The following is a 21,492-nucleotide window of genomic DNA, read 5'->3' on the forward strand; positions in this document are numbered from 1 at the left end:
CGGCTCATGGGCTCTGACGACTGCTCTCCATGCTCGTGCCTGGTTCAAGTTCCTCCAGTCAAGACTGCATTCTTTCTCTTCTCCCCCACATCCCTGCAGCGCCGAAGGAAGCCATACCTCTGGGCAGAGCAATGGGCGAGATCACCAAGCACTGGCGAAGGCGGTCCAGGTCCACCAGGACACACTGCGTACCATGTACTTTGCTTGACGTGTTGTAGTGTTTAGCGATTGTGTACCAAGTTGGATTCACACGAGACCAGCTACACTCAGACCAACAGATGCCCAGCCCTTCCGTGACAGCCAGCATCGAACATGAGACGTCTTTGGTTTTATTAGATCCTCCATTTTCCAGAATGCCTTCCGTCCCAGATTTCAGACTTGGATTTTGAGCTGCAGGCCTGTATGAGACCCCACTGTAGGAAACGTGGTTTGCCAAACCCATAAGCTGCTCACTGAGAGTCCCGTTTCCTAAAAACAAAAAACAACAAAATGTCCTAAAACCAGTCTATGAACTCTCAGGGCTTTAAAACATTTTAATTTATTTGGTCATTCGATTTACGTGTTTTTAAAACAGCTGATTCTCAATGAAATCGATGGGCTCAATCTAGTTGTGAAGGCTCTGAGCATGAATGCATCACCATTGGGGTTTTAAAGCCTGGCCCTAAGAAGTTGTCACTAATGTTGAGTTCTAAGGGAGGCCCGCATGCTTTGCAGCCCCTGGGCAGAGGCTGCTAGGTATGCACGATGTCTCTCCCTGCCACGCCTGCCCTCGAGGCCTGAACAGAGGTGTAGTGGCAGAGGGGACGGTCACGTGTGTTTACAGCAGTGACTTGTCCGAGAGATTGGCAGACAAGTGCCATTTTGATAAAAATTTATTTAAAAAGAGAAAAAAAGACAATATACTGACAGTGTAATCATAAGATGTGTCCTGTAGGACTGTGACATTTATTTTCCAAAGTTTCTAAAGAATACGGGTCTGTGGTGATAAATACAGTACAATCCTTTTTCACTGTTATGTCTTTAATGTAAGAGAAGAATATATATATATCTGGTTTGCAGTATTAATGTGGTAGGTAGATGCTTTTTCCCTTTTGTTGACTATGGGGTGCTTCTTGTGAAATGTTTGGAGCCTGGCGACAGGCCACCTCTTGTGGCTTTTAGTGCTTAAGTAGAGGAATATGCAACTGGCTTCACGTGACAGCGATGCACCCCTCCTTCTCCTCTCCCTCCCCAGTGTGGACTGTGTGGCCTGTACTTCCGGGAAGGACAGTGTGCTTGCCAGTAATTTGCCGTCCTCCCCTGCCTCATCCATGTGTGTCGCTCAGCCGATGAAGCACAAATGGAATTTATTTATTCTTCCATTGCTGGGAAACAAGTCCACGTAAGAGTGCACTCCTCTCCGCGTGCAGTTTCGGAAGGTGGGTTTCACAGGAGCTACATGCACTGAAATGGAGAGAGCTGCCGTTGGCGGCTCTGCTGGCATGAGACTGGCAGGTAGGAACAGAGGGTGCCCGAGGAGCTGGTGATGGGCAAGGCTGGCACAGGAGGCACAGACTGGGTGGTGTTTGCTCCTGGGCCCCAACGTGGGTTTGCCAGCCTAGAGACCCTTGAACTGAAAGGGACACTACAAGTGCTTCTGCGCGTGGCAGCAGCCACTTCAACGTGTGTGTCCTGTGGGGCTTTTTGTGCTTGTACTGAAGCTGAGTGAGAACCAGATCCTCTCCATGTACAAGTTCCCGGAAGGAGACAAGCCTTCTCTGTGCTGCTCTGTGTTCTGTGGGTTTTCTCTATCCCTGCTGATGGTCCTCTTCCCCAAGCTCTGCGTGATTTACCTCTGACCCTGAGGTGGAGAGAGGCGCCCACCCCTTCCCCCTCCGTGGCGCCTCATGCTAGAGGACACAGTACCATTGCTGCCCTATTGATTACCCACCTGCACTGGAGCTGGTGGGAAGGGCAGACGCAGTGACCTGGGAAACCGCGCCCTCGGTGGGTGTATCTGTGTGTGCATGTGGGTGTCTTACTAATGACATTAGTCTCTTCTTGCTGTGTCTTTAGAAGTCTTTTAAAGTGACAAACCTCCAGTCGAAGAAGTACTGGGGCTGCCTGCTATCCCATTGGCAAGTGGCACTTTCTCGAACTGTTTCCAAAAGGGTATAAAAACACTCTTTAGCTCACCTAGCATGGTCAGGCTGAAGAAGTGGCACCTGGTAGACTTTTAGAATCTGAAATTAGATTGCTTTCAGCTACTCTTAAAACCATGTGTGTCTAGGGTATGTCTTTAGCCTTTTGCCATGGGATCTCAGTCATGCTAGTGGGTTTGTTAGAATGCAGGCCTGCTTGCATTTGTTAGAATCTCAGGCCTGCTTGCTAGCCTCTTGGACCTGGCACAGCAGACAGCTGGCATCTGTGTTTGAGGGCCACCCCCTTCCCACGAACGCCTCCCCTGCCCCTGTGACTCTGGAGGCTTTCTGAGGTCCTCCCCCAATGATGCCAGGGGAGCAGGAAAGATCCCTGTCAGAGCTCACACCTCGGAACACTGTGGGCTGGGAAAAAAAATCTGAGCTGCGAGTTTTGGGTTTTTGTTTTGTTTTGTTTTGTTTCGATCATCTTGAAGGACAAGTTTTCTTTTTGATGGGCCAAAAGTACTTGGAGAAAAGTACTTTCTATAGCCCATGCTTACTTGTGACACTTTTAATATGAAAAGCATCCCCAGACCAAATGTCCCTGATTGTGTTAGATGCGCAGCGTCGGCATGTCCGATGGTGTGGAACTTATAAATGGCTATAGTTGCAATTTCTCAGGTAAATAATTGTTTTCCCCAATTTCTGCCCTCCCCTTATTATTAGCATAAGTTTTGAGACAGTGTGAGACCTCAGAGTGTGGTAGAAAATCGGGCCCTCTTCCGAGGGAGCCAGCCTTCTGTCTGTGCCTGTACCCAAGACTGGCGACAGGCGCCATTATCCCCTGAGGTGATACCTGGCCAAGTTTGAGGACTGCCCACTTGCTAGCTGTGTTCCCAACCCCACTGTAAGTAAGGTGTGCCTTGCTTTAAGCAAACTGAATGTGATTATGTTGTGCTCTGTATCCATTTGGAAGGAAAACTAGGACGTGCCTGTCTCTTTAAGGGAGGCTACCCAAGTAGACACTCATGCTGGGACTCTTCCTAGAACATTGTAAGATACTCACTCTTAAAAACCAGTCCTGATGTCCTTTATCACTGTGTACAGCATGCTGATGAAGCAGCTTGAAACTCTAGGGGAGACACTGAGGCCCCGTTCTGTAGATTAGCCCTTAGGAATATTAGCAAAACTCCCATCCTGTCACTGCGTGTGGATAAGCCCAGATTGTCCTAATTCCCATTGACTCTGAAGCTGAGCGCACCAGGACGTTTAGAGAGGGGCTGTTTGGTTTTGGCTTTGTTCTCCTGTTGGGAAGTCCTCACGTGCACACTTGATACCACTTTGGGTCTGCTCTGCCTTCTCCAGATTTGGCCTCTTGGCAACTCCTCACACTCACCCGCTTGCTGGCCTCCAGGCCACAGGGCACTGCCAGTGGGGAGAGACCGCTAGCTCCGTGCTGTCTGCAGCTGGCCCAACATCTGTATTTCTGATGTTTACCTGATAACTGAGCGCTTGATAGACAGCCCCTGCAGTGGGGTTGGGCGGGGTTTTTTGTTGTTGTTATATGTTATTTTATTGTTTTTAAATGCACATGTTGCTATTTATTTTCCTCTCCTGCTCTGGTTTGATCCAGCTGAGTTGGTTATCCCAATGCACGTGGTACCTGATGGATATGGTAGAGATTATTTCCCCCAACTTTTATAAATGACCCAATGTTTACCTTCAGGCTTGCGAATGCTTTATTTTTGGAAGCCACAGATGTAGTTTTTCTGGATGAATTGTTTTTCTTATAGATGCAGCGGTATGCTTTTGCATTGATCTGCAGGGTGATTTGAATTTTATTTTTACAAGCAGTTTTTCAGTCAAATTCTATATTTGATACAATGTGTTAAGGGTAGATCAGTCCCGGGTCACGCAGCTGGGACCCCTGAGTGTCCAGGAGGCCTTAGGGCTGGGTGGCCTCTCTCGGTAGTCCCTGTGGTGGTAGCACTGGCTGGTCACAAGAACCTTCAGGGTCCTTTGGCATGGCCCTGACCTCTTGGATTGTTGCAAGGATTTTTCATGGGCATTTTGCTACACAGGCAGTGGACAATCCCAGTGGCCCCAGACAAGCCATAAGCAACCTTGCTGTGACCTCTCCCTGACTCGTCTTTCACGCCCAGGAGAAAAGGAATGTGCCCCGAGTAGAAGTTACCCTCCCTTGGCGCTCATATGCCTCCCTTGTGAATGCAGACCTTTTGTTTATGTTGTAAGCCCTTCCCTGAAGTAACCATGCTGGCTGGCTCACTGGAAACAGCACCTGTCACTCTGTCGCTAGGGCCGTGTTGCAGGCATGCTGACTCCTGTAAGTTGCACTGATCTGGCGACAGTTTTCTTTATTGCGTCCAACTCCATAGCTGCTGTACTCATCTAAAGTGATTGTAAACAGATTGACAGTGGCAAGAATGGTGTGGATGTGTGGGACATTGCCTCACTTCTGTGACCCCCATACACATTTCAGTATTATATGCTAGAGTGCAGACTGGGCTCTGTTTTCTCAAGCATCATGGGCTAGCCTTGTCTCGCTCTCTGACAAGAAGTGCTCTGCCTCTGTATGGGACGGCAGGCTCTTTGAGACCTGAAGGCTTAAATGTAAATGAATTAGTTAGGCGTCTTTGTGACACTTTGGCCTGTTTAGTTGTGATCTGCAAGGCCCCCCACAATATGCCATTCGAGTTCCATGTGGCCTTTGTCAGCGTGGATGGGATAGGAATAGCCCAGCCAGTGTTAACAGGCCGTTGCTGCATTTCTTTGGCCAGCTGTGAGGTTACTGTTGTGCCAGGCTGTCATTGGTGGTACATCCATGGATGGCAGGGCGACCTGAAGCCTGGCACAGCCCCTCATGCCTCGGGACCCTGCTGGGTTCAGCCCCACATGAACTGTCTGGTCAAGGTACCAGCGTCTGAAACAAAAGGAGCTTTTACACTCAACCGCCGTGTGTGTGTGTGTGTGTGTGTGTGTGTGTGTGTGTGTGTGTGTGTGTGTTGTCAGTGCCATTGCAGACCCCTCACTTTGTGTCTTTGGATTTGTTCAGCCATTTTATTGTCTCAAGTTGAATGTATCGGCTTAGCCAAATCACTACAGAAGGTGGTTTCTAAAAAACCTTTTAGACAGATGCATAAAAGCTACCTCTGACTTCTCATAGATTTGTGTTTGCTCTGAAGCATCGCTATCCACACTGATTATAGCCAAATTAATCACCTGAGTAAACTAAGTTGTGAACTCCTTGTTCAGGTCTGGCTTGAAAACGTGTGTGCCATACTGTGATCTGGGGCGGCGCCCTCCTGCTGTCGCTGACCGGGGGCTCCTCAGTACCGCCCAGCTACAGGATTCTAGCACCCGAGAGGCTGGCAGAAGGGCTTCTGTGCACGGAGAACGTGCATCCTCCAGGCTGGTGGGAGTGACTGGCAGGGCCGCCGGTGGCCGAGCCTGGAGATAGCCTGTCCCTGCCTGGTTTTGCTTTTCTATCTAATGTAAGAAGGCATCTTTGCCCCTGCTTGCTTACCAATGGGTTGGAAGTGGCCCCCCCCGCTCTCGCCTCCCTTTTTATACACTACACACTCATAAAGGTGCTTCAACACCGACTCTCGTGCAGATATCGTGCTTACGCAGTTGCATGGATCCAGATCGCGTGGGCCTGGCTGACCTTGGGACCCTGTGTGGAAGTGAAGGACTGAGAGCATTGTGCTCTGACGTCAAGCCTTCTGTTTGGAAGGAGCAATGGGCTGTACTAGAGTAGAAGCTCCCACTAGTGTGGGCAGGGCAGGGATCACTTGCCGGTTTGTCTGACCTAGCTCTCTAGCAGTTGTCCACTCTGCTGCCCAGAAGGTCATCCTCTTACCTCGTGGCTCTACCTTGGCCCCTCTCCCCCTAATGTTTCCTTGAGCTTAATTTTGGAAAGTCAGCATAAGCCCCCAGGTTCCTTCATTAGTTGTCTTAGGAAATCTTGAGGGACAGGTGGACAGTGTCATGAAGGCACGTGCCTGGGTATTAGGGAACGCTTTTTCTAATGTCTTTGTGCCCCCCTCCCCTTTCTGTTGCATTGTGTCGGGGAGTGCCACCGGTGTTCGGTGAGAATCCAGGAAGACACGGGGTGCTAGACATGTTCTGCTTAGGGTCACACCCAGGTGCGGTGGTATGAGCCACAGCCCTCAGAGGGCACTAGCACAGAGGCAGCCAGCCTTTCCACTCATGACACTGCGAGAGATAACAGCCCAGAGCGCTGGCCACTGCAGTGTTGAGCTAACACTTTTTTTTTTTTTTTTAAACTGGTTGAAGTGAGAGCACGGTGTGAAACCTTCTAATGCTCTGGCAGTTCTGGTCCCTGTGTTCCTGAGGGCTAAAATCCCGAATGAGCTCCTGTTTTGCTTAGAGCTGCCTTTATTTGAGTTCATTTAGAGGTAAGGCACAGGCACCATCCTCTTACGTGTGTCACCAGGAAGTTAGTATATAGACCCTCCTCATTCAGTTCTTTCTTCATCTTCAAGCTCCCTAATGTCAGTGAGGTACATGTGTGGGGACAGAGGCTCTTGGGAAATCCACTGGTTGTAATGGCCAATCAAGGTTGGGCCCTCCATCCTGCACAGCAGGTGGCCTCAACCCTCCCTCCAGGCTCTGGCTTCACTGTCTTGGGACACCTGGTCCCACACCTTGCACCTTTCTTGGTGTTCTTTCAGAGTCGTGCTGAGGCTGGTCTGTAGTGGACTCCGCCTAGGAAGCTCCGTCAGTCCTCAGCGACTCGCAAACTGAAGCCACCCCGCAGCCTGCAGCTGTGGAGACACTCTCGGTCCCCTCTTGTTCTTTGTGCCCTGGCATGCAGGTGCACCTCTGCTGGGGTTTCAGGAGACAGGTGGAAGACCATTACTTGGTCAGGGTTCCAGCCCAGCCTCCTTACTGGCCTCGCACTCTCCACACCTCAGCAAGACTGTCTGTCGTAGTGGAAGTAGGGTTAGAGGGAGGGAATTGGAATCATGTGTTTGTGAATCCTCAAGTGTAAGGTGCTATTTGGTCCTAATGTTTTGGAATGCTTCTTCATTGTTGTTACTGTTCTGTGACTGGGGGTGGGGGGAGGGGAACTGCTCACTTAGATGTGATTGTCTGTCACTTAAACCGAAAACATAGGACTCCAGCTTTGACATGCCTGTGGTGTAATTTTTATCTCTGACCTTCCCAAGCCAGGGGTGATGCAGTTTCCTAGCAGAGTCTAATTAAAACCTCCCTCCCTGTCTCAAGGGATTGCTTTTTAACAGGAGAAGTAGTCCAGTCCAGCCTTGTGTTTTTTAATTGCCTAGAAAAGGCCTTTGCCTGTGCGGTGGCTCTGGAGGGATGACACATTAACAATTTTGGTTCCTCTTCAAAGCCAAATAGACCTGTGTGATTACTCTCCAAAAGGGTATAATTCAGCATTAAATTAAAATTTGAGTCTTGAGTTTGAGAAGGAATTTCAGTGTAGTTGTTATGAATTCATGTTTTAGAAATTGTAGGGGCACGTGAGTTTTTATTTTAAAAAAAGTTGTAAGAGAATAATTGTAAGTTTCCGTGCAACAGTGGCTACTGCCTCATAGATACAGGGAGAGAACATAGCCCCGACTCCAGACGCTTACCTCCGCTTACTTCAGATTATCTGCCTAATATTTATTGAGGGGTTTTAACCCTTGGTTTTATCAATTTTTCTAGTTTTACTTTATTTTTGTAAAATAATTGAAAAAGAACCAAAAATGAATTCAGAAGTTCCCCGGTGGCTCCTCGCCCAGACTTAAGTTCTCCCCACTCAAATGTTTCTAGAAGACATTTTGAATCAAAATGTATTGCATCCATTTAACGTCTGCTACTTTGAGAAGTGGAGTGGCTACAAGGGCCTGGTTCAGGTGGTACTCTGTATGTCATGGACATGTTTGTGCCTGTACAGTGCATCTGTGTGACAACGTCTTGTGCTTGCGGTTTAGAAACCACGCAGTGCTGTTTTGTAAATTGACAGTTCCTGTGTAAACTTATTTATAACCCTTGGCCCCTCTGTATAATTTTTCATTTGCTACATGGATTGTATAATTAATTATAAAATTATAGTACCTGCTAAACCCAATTCTGAGGCTTCATGTCATTGTCTTCGGTTTTGATACCAGTCTGTGGCTCGTCAGGATGCCCAGGCTTTGCGTAATACCAGTAGTCATGTCACTTTAAATTAAGCCTTAATCAAATAGTGAATTTGTGCATTTCAGAATATGCAAAAAAAAAAAAAAAGGCAGAGTAAATTTCAACTGTCCAGATCAAGATGTTCAATCCTAACTCAGCACGTGTTCCCTCTGGAGTTAAAAAAAAAAAAAAAAAAAAAAAAAAAAAAAGGCCATTGCCAAGGTTACACTTCTCCCCCTCACCTGCGCTCTTCTATGTGGCTTGATGGCAACAGATCATGTGCATTTCTGTGGCAGTCTGCCTAGAGACCTTAGCCAGGTGATCTTCAAAGGTGTGATTTCTCACCTCTGGTCTGAGAGGACCCACTGTTTCCGGGAGCATGCTTGGGTGCTTGGGACATGGGTTTCAGCAGCCTGCTCCTAGGCCAAGCTCTCTGCAGTCACTGCCGCCTGTCATTGCTTCTGCATCGGTTACAACAGATTTTTGTTTCTGTAAAAGCATCTTCAATCTCGAGAGAAAATGGAGGGGACCCAGCTTCTTTACAATGTGGATCTACCTCAGTTAAAACAGTTGGGTGCTATTTACTAAGTCTGTCAAATTAAATTGGAAAAAGTAACCAAACAGTGGGACATAACTAACTCCACATGAAACTTGAAATCATCATTTCCGTTTCTTTAATATGTTTTTAATTTATTTTGTGCCTTTTATGTTAACCCTAATGCATTTTTGAAATTCAGAATAGTCATTTTCTCTTGCAAGTGGGGGGCCCAACTGGCCGTGCAAGTCTCCCACCCAACTGCTCTAGTGTATTGGGATCCCCACCTACCCTCTTGGGAAAAGGAGGGGGAAATGTGTGCAAGAGCAGACTTCACACATAACACACCCCAGCTCTTTTATGCATGAATTCATAGCTATCGCTTCATTTCTGTGTTATCAGAGGGGCGACCCTCACAAAAAGATACCCCAAGTACTGTGTCTCTGCTTTTTCAGCTGTTCGTCTCCCTCTTTCTCTGGCATGTTTTCTATAAGACTTTCTTTCGTAAGCAGCAAATGGACGGTTGTCGATTCCATCTCCTGGTGTGAGTGGTGACCGTGCTAGGCAGCACGGGCAGAGGCGGGGCAAGCTCGCGGCTGTCTGGAGGCCAGGCTGGAGGTGGGGAAGATGCGCATTCTGCTGCAGCCCGTGCTCTCTCAAGTCAGGAACGCTTTCTGATGGGTAAGAAAATAAGGTCGGAGATTGATGACTTTCCACGCTTTTATATTTGGCAGTTTACAACTTTTCCTACTATGGCGATCTTTTTTAACATAATTCTTTGGAGGTAACACAATATTTTGGAGTCTTACAAATTTGATTTTATACCAGTAAGAAATAAAAGGTAGGGAATCTTTCCTGTAGTGTAGTTTTAATCTTTTAAAGCGCTCTCTGGATTTTAGAAAAGAACCAACTGTACTTGGTGGCAAAACTCTGAAAGGTGATTTGGGAGCTGCCCCCCCCCTTCTTCTTCTGCTCCCTACCCCTCTCCTTTGCAGGATCTCAAAAAAGGAAAAAAAGAAAAAAGATGATTCTAGTTAGATGTGTGTGGGTCTTTTTTTTTTTTTTTTAACTTCCATCAGGTTTATATACTTAAGCTATATTTTATAGAATAAATCCCCCTTTAGTATGCTGCGTATGGATATGAAGCTCAGAGCTGTTGCACTTTCTCTGTAATCAATGCCCTATCCTACAATTGGCTTGCCGGAAGCATTTTATTTTAACCTAATGAGTACTTTGGGCAGGTGATGAAATTTACATAGGTACCTCAAGTCAAAGACCTGCATGTGCTGCATTTTGGGTTTTTTTGTTTTGTTTTGCTTTTTTATGTAGCATTGTGTTTTACTTTATTTTGTTCAGGTATTACGCTTTTTTGGACCCCAATAGTCTGTTGAAAGAAAAACTGAAAAAGTTAGTACCTCCTTTCTCCCCCTGCAGTATGTGGTTCTAAGGTCACCCTACATTAGGAATCTTTCCCCAAGCACACTTGAGGAAAAGGGTACTCCGCTTCTCAGCAGGCTGTGCCATTCAGATCTTTTGTGTTCATGCTGCTTCGGTCCCCTTCTCCTCATCACCCAAGGGTGGGTACCTTCAGTTCAAAGTCGTGGCATCTTAACTTTTACACATAGACCTCATGGGTGTCCCTTGAGTAAGTAGCATGACCTTAAAGGCACTGCCAACGTGCAGCCGCTGGGCAGATGGGCCCAGGAGCGGCAGCCTTCACATCTTTCTTTCTCAGCACTCACCCACACTGACCTGGGCGGGTAGTCTGCATGGACAAGACAGCTGGTGAAGAAAGCTGAATGCTGAGACACTGCGCATCTCTTGTCGTGTTTAAGCTTAGCTGGGTCCTTTCAAGTTTGTTTTCACAGCTTACTAGGTTAAATAGTTTGCACTATTTTTGCAATAAATTCATGGGAAACCTAACCGCTACTTATGTTGTTCTTCTGTGTGTATAAACTAATACTAAAAGTTTGGTATAGTGTTTTTTCACCTCCTTATGTAGCCCCCTAACATGCACAGAATGCTGTAAATTGATAAAATATGTGAATGATATTTTATAAAGTTATTTTGTATGGTGTCAAATTTTGTTTTGCCGCATAGTATGTCCGCAAAATAAAGTTAAAATAAAATGAAATAAAATTCCTCATATTTACAGCTGCCTACTCCAAAGGTGTCTAGTTAGTTACTCGATGTGTCCCTTGAGAGTGCTGTCAAGTGCACAGGCGGAGTCCAGCTTCTTTGTGAGTGCCTCTTTCCATAGGGATCTGGGCCCTACCCTTGATCTGCAGAGCCAGGGGCTGTGCCCAAAGGATGGACTAGCTCAACAGTGTTCTGCATCACCCAAGGACCTGGGGTTGATGAGCACCACAGCAGGAGAACAGTGTGGTATGTGAGAACTGGGTGCCTGTATACCAGCAGCACAGAAGGAAATATGAGAAGTCATTCAACTGAGCCTATCCTGAGCGAGGCCCTGAGCTCCAGACTACGAGAACGGGGTTGTTGTTTTGTGTCGTCTTGTTTTTTGCCTTCTCTGAGCTAGCTCAGGTTGCTGAACGGTGTGAACATGGTGGAGACCCTGGCGGCCTCTCTTCAGGCTGCTTTGACCTGTACAGCTGAGTGAAAAGTGTGCAGGTGCTGGTAAGAGAGGGGAGGGGGGGAATGAGAAAGCCTGGCGGCTGAAAGGCCCTAGAATGAACAGTGTGCTCTGGAGAACAAGTTCTGTCAAACCTGTGACCCTCCTAAGGCTTTGTTTGTTCATCAGTCTTTTTTTTCAACTGGGTCGCAGGGCAGCTCAGTGGTTGCCAGGGTAACGTGGAGATGGAGATGCTGGCAAGAGATTTTTCAAGAGGGTGCTAGAACTGTCCTTAATAGTAGTCACGTGGCTGCACGTGACAATTCTGTGTATCAAAGAGTGGATTTTTAACAGATATGTTTTAAAAGCAAAATTGGGCAGGGAGGATCTTGCCATCTCTAAGGCACTCAGAGGCACAGCTGGCCCAGTTCAGAGCTAGGGTTACATAGTAAGATGCTGAGGAGGGAAGAAGGGGATAAAAGAAACAGTGGTTATGAGCGGGTAAGGGACAGGGATTAGCTCTGGTGCCATGGGAATGTTTTGGGTATTCTGTATATTATTTGTAACGAACTACAAATTGCTAGCCAGTAGAACTGGCATGTCCTTATAATCCCTGCTATGTGACACATGACAGTCATCCGAAAGGAGCCTCGGCTGAAGAAATGTTTCCATGAAATCCAGCTCTAAGACATTTTCTCAATTAAAGATCAATGGGAGAAGGCCCAGCCTATTGTGTGTGGTGCCATTCCTGGGGTGGTGGTCCTGGATTGTGTAAGAAAGCAGGTTGGGCCATTAAGCAGCAAGCCCCATGGCTCCTGCATCAGGCCCCTCCTCCAGGTTCCTACCCTGTTTGTGTTCCGTTCCTGACTTCCTTTGGTGTTGAACAGTGATGTGGAAGTGTAAACTGAAAAAACCCTTTACTCCCCAACTTGCTTTTTTGGTCATGGTGTTTCATCACAGCAATAGAAACCCTTAGGACACACAGAAGACTCCTTCAATTGCATGTGATGAGCTGGGAATGGAGCAGCTACTTACTTGTTGCTGCTGAGAGCAGTCCCAAGGCACTGTGCCTAAGCACACACTCTACCTGGATCACAATCTCCAGCCAGAAATGCTCACTCTGAAATTTCACAAAATGCTCAGGGAGAAAGACATTAGAAAAATCAAAGAACCTCAAACAACATCAATAAAGCATGTTACTGTAAAATACAAGACCTTTAATGGAAAGGAAAGAGCAAATTTCTGTACAATAGAATAACATAGTCCATTTTTAAAAAAATGAAAAAATTCAAAGGTAGCACAGTATGGTGTAGCCATTTCTGAGAACAGGATGTCCAAGTGACTACACAGCTGACATGGAGCTTTCCAGGTCTTCCCTGCAAGTTCAATGTGAAGCTCAGTGGTATGTGCTGCTGTTCCCAAAGCCAGAGCAGAGCCATCTGCCCAGGGCTCTCCTGGGATTAGAGGGAGATGGCTGGAGGGCCTGTGGGGGAGGCTGCTGTCCAGTCTTTCCCACTGCAAGAAGGGATGAAACAAGCTGCAAGTCTGAGACAAAGCTGCAGTGCCCATCATTTCCCAGCTGTCAGTCTGTCCTTGAGCATGCTCCCTGGGCTCACTGAGAGCGCTTCTTGCTGGCTTATGCCAGGGCTTCAGCAGCGTCACTTTCATCATCCTCATTCTCTTCCTCCTCTTCCTCCCTCTTCTCTTTTAGCATTTTCAGGTACTTACTAGCTAAAATCTTCTTTGGTAATATATCTTAAAAACAGAAAACATCAACAATTGGTTATGGAGAACTATGAATACAACAATGCAAGTTCCAAAAGGTACTATTTCTACCTTTAGCCCAAGAATACCTTCTATAAGTACATACCAAGATGAAATCCAAGTACACGTCTAGGTGAAGAATCACAGAGACCAGCATCATTTCCTGGTGCATGCTTACAGACTTACACTCCATAGCCTTACATTCTATGACCTGATTTTGTGAACAACATTGTCCAAGCTAGTTGAGGAAGATGGGGCTGGCCCCTGGGCTAGCCTGAAGCTCTTTTTAGCTGCATGCACCAGTTGCTCTGTTTTGGGGGTGGGGGAAAACAGGACAAGTGTACAGCTCAGTAAGTCTGCATAGCTAGTGAATCATCTTGGGAATACCATCAACTTCTGTGATTCTTGGTGGGCTCAAATGGAGAAAGCCAAAAACACTTCCCGATGCCAGGTCAGGACAAACTGAGGCAGCAGGCAGAACAATGAAGGGAGGAATAGTTCACTGCAAGTTTTTGTTTAACCAGAATGTCCCAAGATTAAGTACCTGCAAGAAACTGAAGTGTCTCTGAGTCTTCTGCTGTGCTGGCTAAGTCACTGTATGTCAGCGCTTTCTTGACTTTGCCATTGCCATGTCTGTAGGAACAGGTGGCTAGATACTGAACAAAGAGCTCCTAAACCAACAACAAAATCAAATGAAAGGTCGAAATGGATGTTGAAAATCCACCATAAAATTCAACACTTAAAATTTCATTAGTACTTCATATTATCTTAGTTCCTCAAATTAAATTACAGGAAATCAGTTTACAGGAGGAGGAAACATGAAATTAGGAAGCATGACTGTAATGCAGGAGGCAGCAGGCATTTCCCAGCTTCACTTCTCTGTATAACATAAAAAATATTTACAAGTGATTATAAATGACTGGTTTCTGGGGGATGCTGTGGTGCACAACTATCATCTCAGCACAGTATGGGTGGAGGCAAGAGGCACAGGAAGTCAGGGCAGCCTTCACTACATATCAAGTTCAAGGCTAGTCTGAGCTTTTGTCTGAAAAGAGGGATGGGGTAGAGTGTTACCAGCCTCTACAAATTGGAGTAAAAGCCCATTCAAAAATTTTATCTAGCTTGGCTTGGTAACACACACCTTTAATCCAAGCACTGGGGAGGTCGGGGCAGGTGGATCTCTGAGTTCAAGGCCAGCCTGGTCTACACAATTCCAGGACAGCCAAGGCTACACAAAGAAACCCTATCTTTTGGAATTATATCTGGTCTGCAAAGGAATTTACAGGGTCCCCCTCTGTAGTCCCTGCTAAGACTTGAATTCCTGTAGATGCTCCTGCCTCAGTCTCCCAAGTGACTGGATTACAGATGTGAACTGCCACTTGTCTGTGTCTTGGGAACACATTTTCAGTCTACTTGAATCTCTTGTTGAAGGTTCTTTACTCATAACTGTAGTTAAAAAACAACAACCCCCAGCTGAAAAATGACATCTCTTTTTGCCCAAGTACCTTCTAGGAGCAGAACTGACAAGATCCCAAGACTCCAAACTAAGGTAAACTGAGTCTTCCCCAAGGTTCCGTATTTCCGATAATAAGTGCTGAGAGAAGGGTCTGCAGTTCTTAGGTTCTTGATGCTAGGACACGCGTCCCAAGGCCACACAGAAACAAGAGGAAGTTCCCCCATGATCTTGAGATGTTTTAGAAATGTGCAGTCTATGTATAAATAGCACACCGTTGTCTAAAGGGGGCTTGTTATCCCTTTTTTTTTCTTCTTTCTTTCCGGAGCTGAGGACCGAACCCAGAGCCTTAGGGCTCTACCACTGAGCTAAATCTCCAACCCCAAGGGGCTTGTTATCCTAAGGCTTGTATTTGTACTGGGGAACTATTTCATTTTGTCAGGCTCTACTTAAGGTCAGCTCTGTTGTAAAGTCCTAAGATTTACACTTCCCTTGACCTTAGTACAAATTACTGTAAAACTACCACGCACTGAAGTTCTGTAAGTAGATGCGGGAAAGCAACCTAGAGGCAGTTATAATGGCCTGGTCTCGGGACAGTAAGGTTCCTACTATCTAGACCAAACTTTAAACCAGGAGTGTTGGCACGAATGTTTAATTCCAGAACTCAGAAGGGGGAGGTGGCAGGACTGCTCTACAATCAGAAACGTGGCCAAGACCAAGAGAACAGGCCTTAAATTCGGCAGCACTTGGTAGGCTGAGGCCAGCGGATCTCTTTCGAGTTTGAGGTAATCCTGGTCTACAAGTCTACAGAGCGATCTGTGTTGGGAGGGGGCTGTGAGGTTATAATTTGTCTCTTGCAGTCTAACTTGCGACCAGCTGTTCTCTGCATAAAGCATAAAAACCTCCGGAGGCCTGAGGGCTGAACATCCCATGACAGGCTGACCTGGAAGCTTCGAGAACTCCCGCGTCACCCTGTAGGTGAGCAACAGAAACTACGTCGAGAGTCGGACCTCGCGCTGCGCCGACCCACGCCTACACGCGCAGCCGCACACCGGACCGCGCGCGCGAGGCAGGGCGGGAGTGACGCGGTGGGCGGGTCACGAAGAACGGTGGGAGCGAAGTGAGCCCGCAGAGTGAAAGCAGCGCAAAGGACAGCGGGAGCGGCGCGGTGGGCGGAGCTCAGGCAGGGTGCGGAGCGCGCAGGCGCAGAAAGAGGTGGAGCCGCGCGGCCCCCGCCGGGCAGCCGAATAGCCGGGCGTGTGCGGAACCCGAGGGGCGGTTGGTGCCCGCGCCCGCCCCTCTCGTCGTCCCGCCGGCCGCTCACCGTGGCCTTGGCCATGAGCACCAGCGCCTCCTGGTTGATGCTGGACACCTCAGGAGAGCTCTTCATGATGACTCGGATGCGGGACAGGGGCAGCGACACGAGCCGCTGTTCCCCGCACTTGTCCTTACCCACGGCCGCGTCCGCCATCTTCCGCGTCCGGGCGGCCCGTGATGCCCCGCGCGCCCGCGCCTGCGCAGACGCCGTGTAGCGTGGTGGCCCGAAAGTCTAGGTGACCGCACCCAGGAAAATCCCTTCGGAAATGACCGGAAGAAACTTTTTCAGTTCTCCTAGTGCATTCGAGGAGCCCCGAGCCGCACAGACCATTCCTTTCAAAAGCTAAAGAAAGTGAAATGTTTTATGAGATCATGTTCTAGAAGCCAGGAAGCATGTGCCACACTCAGGTAGTCCAAAGGACCGTGGCCAGAGCAGAGAGAAAGGAGCAACGAACGGTTTGGCCAAAGGAGTAGGGAGGAAAAGCGGCCCCTGTACCTGTCCTGTGTCTCATGGGGATTAGTTTGTTAGGCAGGCGACTGAGCTAGATAGTTCTCGAGCCTCCTGTAATCCCACCACAAAACCTAGAGAATCAGGTTCAAGGCCAGCCCCGCCATGGAAAACCATGCTAAAGAAGATAGACCGTGTCATGAGGAATAGGACACAGGGACAAGGTAGAAGGAAGACTGTTAGAAACATCCTAGCAAGTGGTGGTCCGGAGAATAAATAGCAAGTTGTCTTAAGTTGGGCACCACAAGTGGAGCCATGAGACCATGGAATTCTGCATGAGTTGTGGAGTAAACTTGGGAAAGTAAAGTAGGTGTGGCCTGAACACAACACCTCGTAAATTGGCACCAAGTTGAGTTGGAGGAACTAAATTGGTGGGATTTTTTTTATAGGTCAAATCATGTTAGGTTTCAGGGTAGTCTCTACCGTAGTGTATCCTGGTCCAAATAAGCATAAACCACAACTGTCTATGGGGGATTGTTTCTAAGATCCCCACACATAATGCAATTACACCTGGTTAAATCCTTTAAATAGAGATGATGACAGCCGCTTAACCAAGGCACGTTCTCATAGAATACCTGTCCTCTCCTGGTACCCTTGATAAGTGCTGTATGAATGTCATATGAATAGTTAGTTGCTAGACTGTTAGAGAGCAATGGTGAAAATTTTCAACATCTCCGATCTGCAGGGGTCATTTTTTTTTTTTTCCTGAATACTTGTATCCCACGTTGGTTGAGTCCATAGATAAGTCCAGTGTTAGTGTCAAGCACAAGGGCACAAGTCAGCAAGTTGGCCATGTTGCCTGCCCTCAACAAGATTACATTTCCCCCAGATATACTGGGGAAAATACCATTTCCAGTGGGAAAGTGTCAGGCCTGTGTGGTAGGCTGGCCTCTGAGAGGTGACATTTTTGCTCAGATCTGAAGGAAAGGAAAGTCATGAAAGAGGTTGGAGAGATGGCTCTGAAGCTCAGAGGTTAAGAGCACTGGCTGCTTCTCCCAGAAGTCCTGAGTTCAATTTCCAGCAACCACATGGTGACTCACAACCATCTATAGTGAGATCTGGTGCCTTCTTCTGGAGGTGCAGGCGTACATGCAAGCAAAAAAACTATACACGATAAATAATTTTTTGATAAATAAATTTTTAAAGATTTATTTATGATGCATTCAGTGTCTGACTATATGTTTGCCTGCATACCGAAAGATGGCACAAGATCTCATAGATGGTCATGAGCCACCATGTGGTTGCTGGGAATTGAACTCAGGACCTCTGGAAGAACAGACAGTGCTCTTAGCCGCTGAGCCATCTCTCAAGCCCTAAATAAATAAATCTTTAAAAAGGAAGAAAAGCCATGAAAGAAGGCTGTCTGTTACGTGCTTCCTCTCAAATGAGAGGCAGACAAATACAAGGAAAAGCTAAGGGGGCTGGGATGCCACTTGGCTTGGGCTATGCATACACTCCTCTGAACAATAGAGCCAACAGCCTATGACATCACTCTCCCCACCTCCATCATGCAATGGTGCCCAATCTCACATGCATGCACATGCACACACACCAGTCTGGTCAATGAAACAAGTTTCTCTTCCACTTAATTGCCATCAAACTTAGATTCTATTCGGTTGTATTCTAGTAGTGAAAGGAGAAGAAAGAGGCCAGCCAGAAATAGTTTGGAGTATATGCATAGTAAGATACACTGTCCTTAAAGTGAACTTTTAAGAAAACCATGTTATTCCTATTTGTAATCCAGTGTGCATGTAGTTTAAAATCATACATTATGGGGAAATGTACAGTAGAAAAGATGCTGTAATAATATACTCTGTCAAATAGTGAACTACGAAAACTACACCTCTAAGCAATCAACTCCCCTTCTTTTAGACTTCACAAGCAAGGGCCCTGAGTATCTTCACCCATGTGACCTACTAGTCTCTTGATAGCACACTCCTAGTCTGTATTGTTGTTTTGCTTTGAATAGTTTCCCTGCTATTTGCAATCTTTCCTTTTTGTTGTTTTTATTTTTCAAGACAGGTTTTCTTTGCATAGCCTTGGGTGTCCCGGAACTGTCTCTGTAGACCAGGATGGCCCTGAACTCAGAGATCCACTGGCCTCTGCCTCCCTGATTCTGGATGAGAGGCTTGAGCTGTCCTTACTGCCACTGCCACCCGATACCTTTTAAGAGTCAAGAACTTCTAAATGCCCAGGTTTGAACCTCCAGTATCAAGCACTGGGACATAGCCAGACAAGGAACCACTCAACAGAAAACTTAAATGCTAAAAACAGATTGGCCATAGAAGTGTTTTGGCTTGTCTTTTTAGCTGGTTGTTTTTGTACAGCTTGTTTTGGGTGTGTTTGAAAACAGGACAGGAGGAGATGAGATAGATGTCTAGAGAGTTCAGAGAAGTGAGAATTTCCAACCTGGTGTGGTTGTGCACACCATTAATCCCAGTACTCAGGGAGACAGAGTCAGGTGAATTACTCTGAGTTTGAGGCCAGTCTGCTCTACAAAGGGAGTATAGGACAGCCAAGGATACATACGGAAACCCTGAAGAAAGAAGAGAGAGAGAAAAAAAAAGAGAAAGAAAAAGAAAGAAACGAGAATTCCCAAAGAGTCAGGAGGAGGGGAGGGGGTTGGATCATATGATAGACATGGCGGTAGGGAAAGGAGCAGAGGAGACAGTAGTCAAGCTGGAAAGGGCAAATGCTCACCATTCGGAGGAAGGTGAACATGAGCCTAAAACAGCAGGAGGACTGAAGACTGCCGTACTTGTTGATTATGTTGCTATACAAAACCCTTGACCAACTTAGGGAAGGAAGGTTTGTGTTGACTCAGTCCCAGGGCATAGTCCATCATGGCAGAAAAGTCACAGCATTAGGAGCTTCAAGAAGCTGGTCACCTTGCATCATCAGTCAGCAAACAGGGATGAGTGCTGGTACTTAGCCGGCTTTCTCTCTAATAAATCTGACAGGTCAGGATGAGTCTTCTCACCTGATTAACTCGATCTAGGAAGCCTCTCACAGGCCTGTACCTAGAACAGAACCATCCAGGTGGTTCTAGATCCTGTCAAGAGTCTTGACCATTGCAGGAACCTCCCTGCATTGGGAAGAGCCCAATGAGAGCTCAGTCTTTTCAACTCCCAAGAAGTGTGTGTCCATTCATTTCTGATGCCTCTGAATCCCTCACCCAAGCACTGGCTACACCTTGGAGCCCCTGCCAGCCAATTTGTATTCTGCCAAGAGCAGCATATGTGATAGACTGTGGTAAGGAGGGGAAAAGAAACATAGTTATCTGCTTTTCTAGAAGATGTTGGTGTTGAGTGGTGACTGCAGAGAGCACAGCGAGGGACAGCAACTAAGTAGCGACTTGGAGTGGGAGCAGTTGACTCCTGGGCACCAGGCCCAGGGCAATCCAGCTTTCTTACCTCCAGGAAGCATCTCCCTTCATACTTCTGAGCAGTGCCTCACCTCCCTCTTGCTCCTTTCCTGACAGCCCTCCAGGATGGACTGTAATTTGTAAATTGAAATAAACCCTTTCCTCCCCTAAGCTGCGTTTGGTCATTGTAGTTGTCACAGTAACAGAATGAAACTCAGCAGTTAGTGCGTGAAGTCCCACCAACTAAGAAAAGACCTGAAAGAATGCAGTTGCAGAGAACCTTTAACCCTGGGCACTGACCTTCATTAAAGAAAGGCTGATAGAAGCCAGCCACTTGGGAAGAGGGAACCTCTGCTAAGAAAATGCCTCAAGCAGATTGGCCTGCGGGCAAGCCTGGGGTGCATTTTCTTGATTGATGATGGATGATTGACGTGATAGAGCCCAGCTCACGGTGAGAAGTGTCACCTGAGGGCCAGTGGTCCTGGGTACTATACAAAAATAGGCTGAGCAACTAGGTGTGGTGGTGCACACGTGTAATCCCAGCACTGAGGGAGGCAGAACCAGCCGGGTCTACAAAGCTAGACCAGAAAAGCCAAGGCTACACAGAGAAACCCTGTCTCGAAAACAAAACAAAAAAAGAAGCAAGCTCTGAACCCTGAAGGGCACGCCAGGGAGCAGCACTCCTCCATGGCTTTTGTTTCAAAACAGCTTCTGTTTCACTTCCTGACTCTAGGTTCCTGCCTGAAGTTCTTTCCCTGACCCTTCTTGAAAATAGACTGTGATGTGGAAATGCAAGTGAAGTAAACCCTTTCCTCTTCAAGTTGCTTTCTGTCAGTGCTTTATCATAGCAATAGGTATCCTAGCTAAGACATGAGGTATGTTTTTTTTTTTTTTAATTTTCTTTTATTTTTTTGTGTATGTTTTTTTGAGACAAGGTTTCTCTGTGTAGCCATGGCTGGATCTGTAGGCCAGAGTTGCCTCAAGTTCACAGAGATCCATCTGCCTCTGTCTCTCGAGTGCTGGGATTAAAGGTGTACCACTATCACACCCAGAGTATATTGTTTTTTGATATAAGATCTTTGCTATGTTGCCAAGGCTGGTATTGACCTCTTGGGTTCAGTTGATCCCTCCAACCTCCAGAGTAACTGAGAACACTGGCCTTTGCCATATGTCTAGCTTTACAAAGGTTCAAGTCCATTTTGCATATTTAAGATGATGCTTTTCTTATCCCGTGAGCAGAAGGACCACCATGTTTTAGCTTCTGCTTTTTTTTTTTTTTTAATCTGAGATTTGTGTTGCACACCTTTAATCCTAGCACTCAGGAGACAGAGGCAGGTGGATCTCTGAGTTTTCAGCCAGTCTGGTCTGCACAGTGAGTTTCTGGGATTTCCAGGGCTACACAGAGAAACCCTAAAACAAAAACAAAACAAAACAAAAAAATCTGAGATGCTCTTCATATACTTTTGTGAATGAGTGCTGGGCATCTGTCTCTGATGTCTGTGACCCTTCTGGATAGTGACAGAGCTGAGTGTTTGTGACAAAGACTGTGACCCACATGTCTCAGACTCTTACCTGAGACTGTCGGCTCTCTGGCAGAAAGCAGGCACATCTGGGAGTTAGACTTCTTTCTTTCTTTTTTTCTCTTTCTTTCTTTCTTTCTTTCTTTCTTTCTTTCTTTCTTTCTTTCT

The 21,492-nt window shown here is 46.8% G+C and overlaps 2 protein-coding genes across 2 annotated transcripts in view; one reads left to right on the top strand and one right to left on the bottom strand.

Annotated features, from left to right (window-relative positions):
- Ago2 (argonaute RISC catalytic component 2) overlaps positions 1–10,988 on the top strand; it is an 85,343-nt gene extending 74,355 nt beyond the window's left edge. Inside the window, exon 19 of the mRNA XM_055626780.1 lies at positions 100–10,988. Coding sequence (XP_055482755.1) covers positions 100–208 — 109 coding nt within the window. The 3' untranslated portion in view covers positions 209–10,988. The remainder of the gene's footprint in view (positions 1–99) is intronic.
- A 1,606-nt stretch (positions 10,989–12,594) lies between these two features.
- On the bottom strand, positions 12,595–16,098 carry Chrac1 (chromatin accessibility complex subunit 1). The gene is made up of 3 exons (XM_055626286.1): positions 15,940–16,098; positions 13,707–13,833; positions 12,595–13,153 (listed from the first exon to the last, which is right to left on the bottom strand). Exons 1-3 carry the CDS (start codon positions 16,084–16,086, stop codon positions 13,035–13,037), a joined length of 393 nt encoding a protein of 130 aa, XP_055482261.1. The 5' UTR covers positions 16,087–16,098; the 3' UTR covers positions 12,595–13,034.
- Positions 16,099–21,492: the final 5,394 nt, after the last annotated feature.

The sequence above is a fragment of the Psammomys obesus genome, unplaced genomic scaffold (assembly GCF_907164565.1).
Source record: "Psammomys obesus unplaced genomic scaffold, mPsaObe1.curated_primary_1811, whole genome shotgun sequence".
In the NCBI taxonomy this organism is placed as follows: Eukaryota; Metazoa; Chordata; class Mammalia; order Rodentia; family Muridae; genus Psammomys; species Psammomys obesus.

Coding starts and splice junctions, on each gene's coding strand:
- Chrac1 (XM_055626286.1), bottom strand. CDS start 16,086: ATGGCGGACGCGGCCGTGGGTAAGGACAAGTGCGGGGAACAGCGGCTC. Junction 13,834..15,939: donor TGCTCATGGCCAAGGCCACG/GTGAGCGGCCGG, acceptor TTGTTGGTTTAG/GAGCTCTTTGTTCAGTATCT. Junction 13,154..13,706: donor GACACTTCAGTTTCTTGCAG/GTACTTAATCTT, acceptor TCTGTTTTTAAG/ATATATTACCAAAGAAGATT.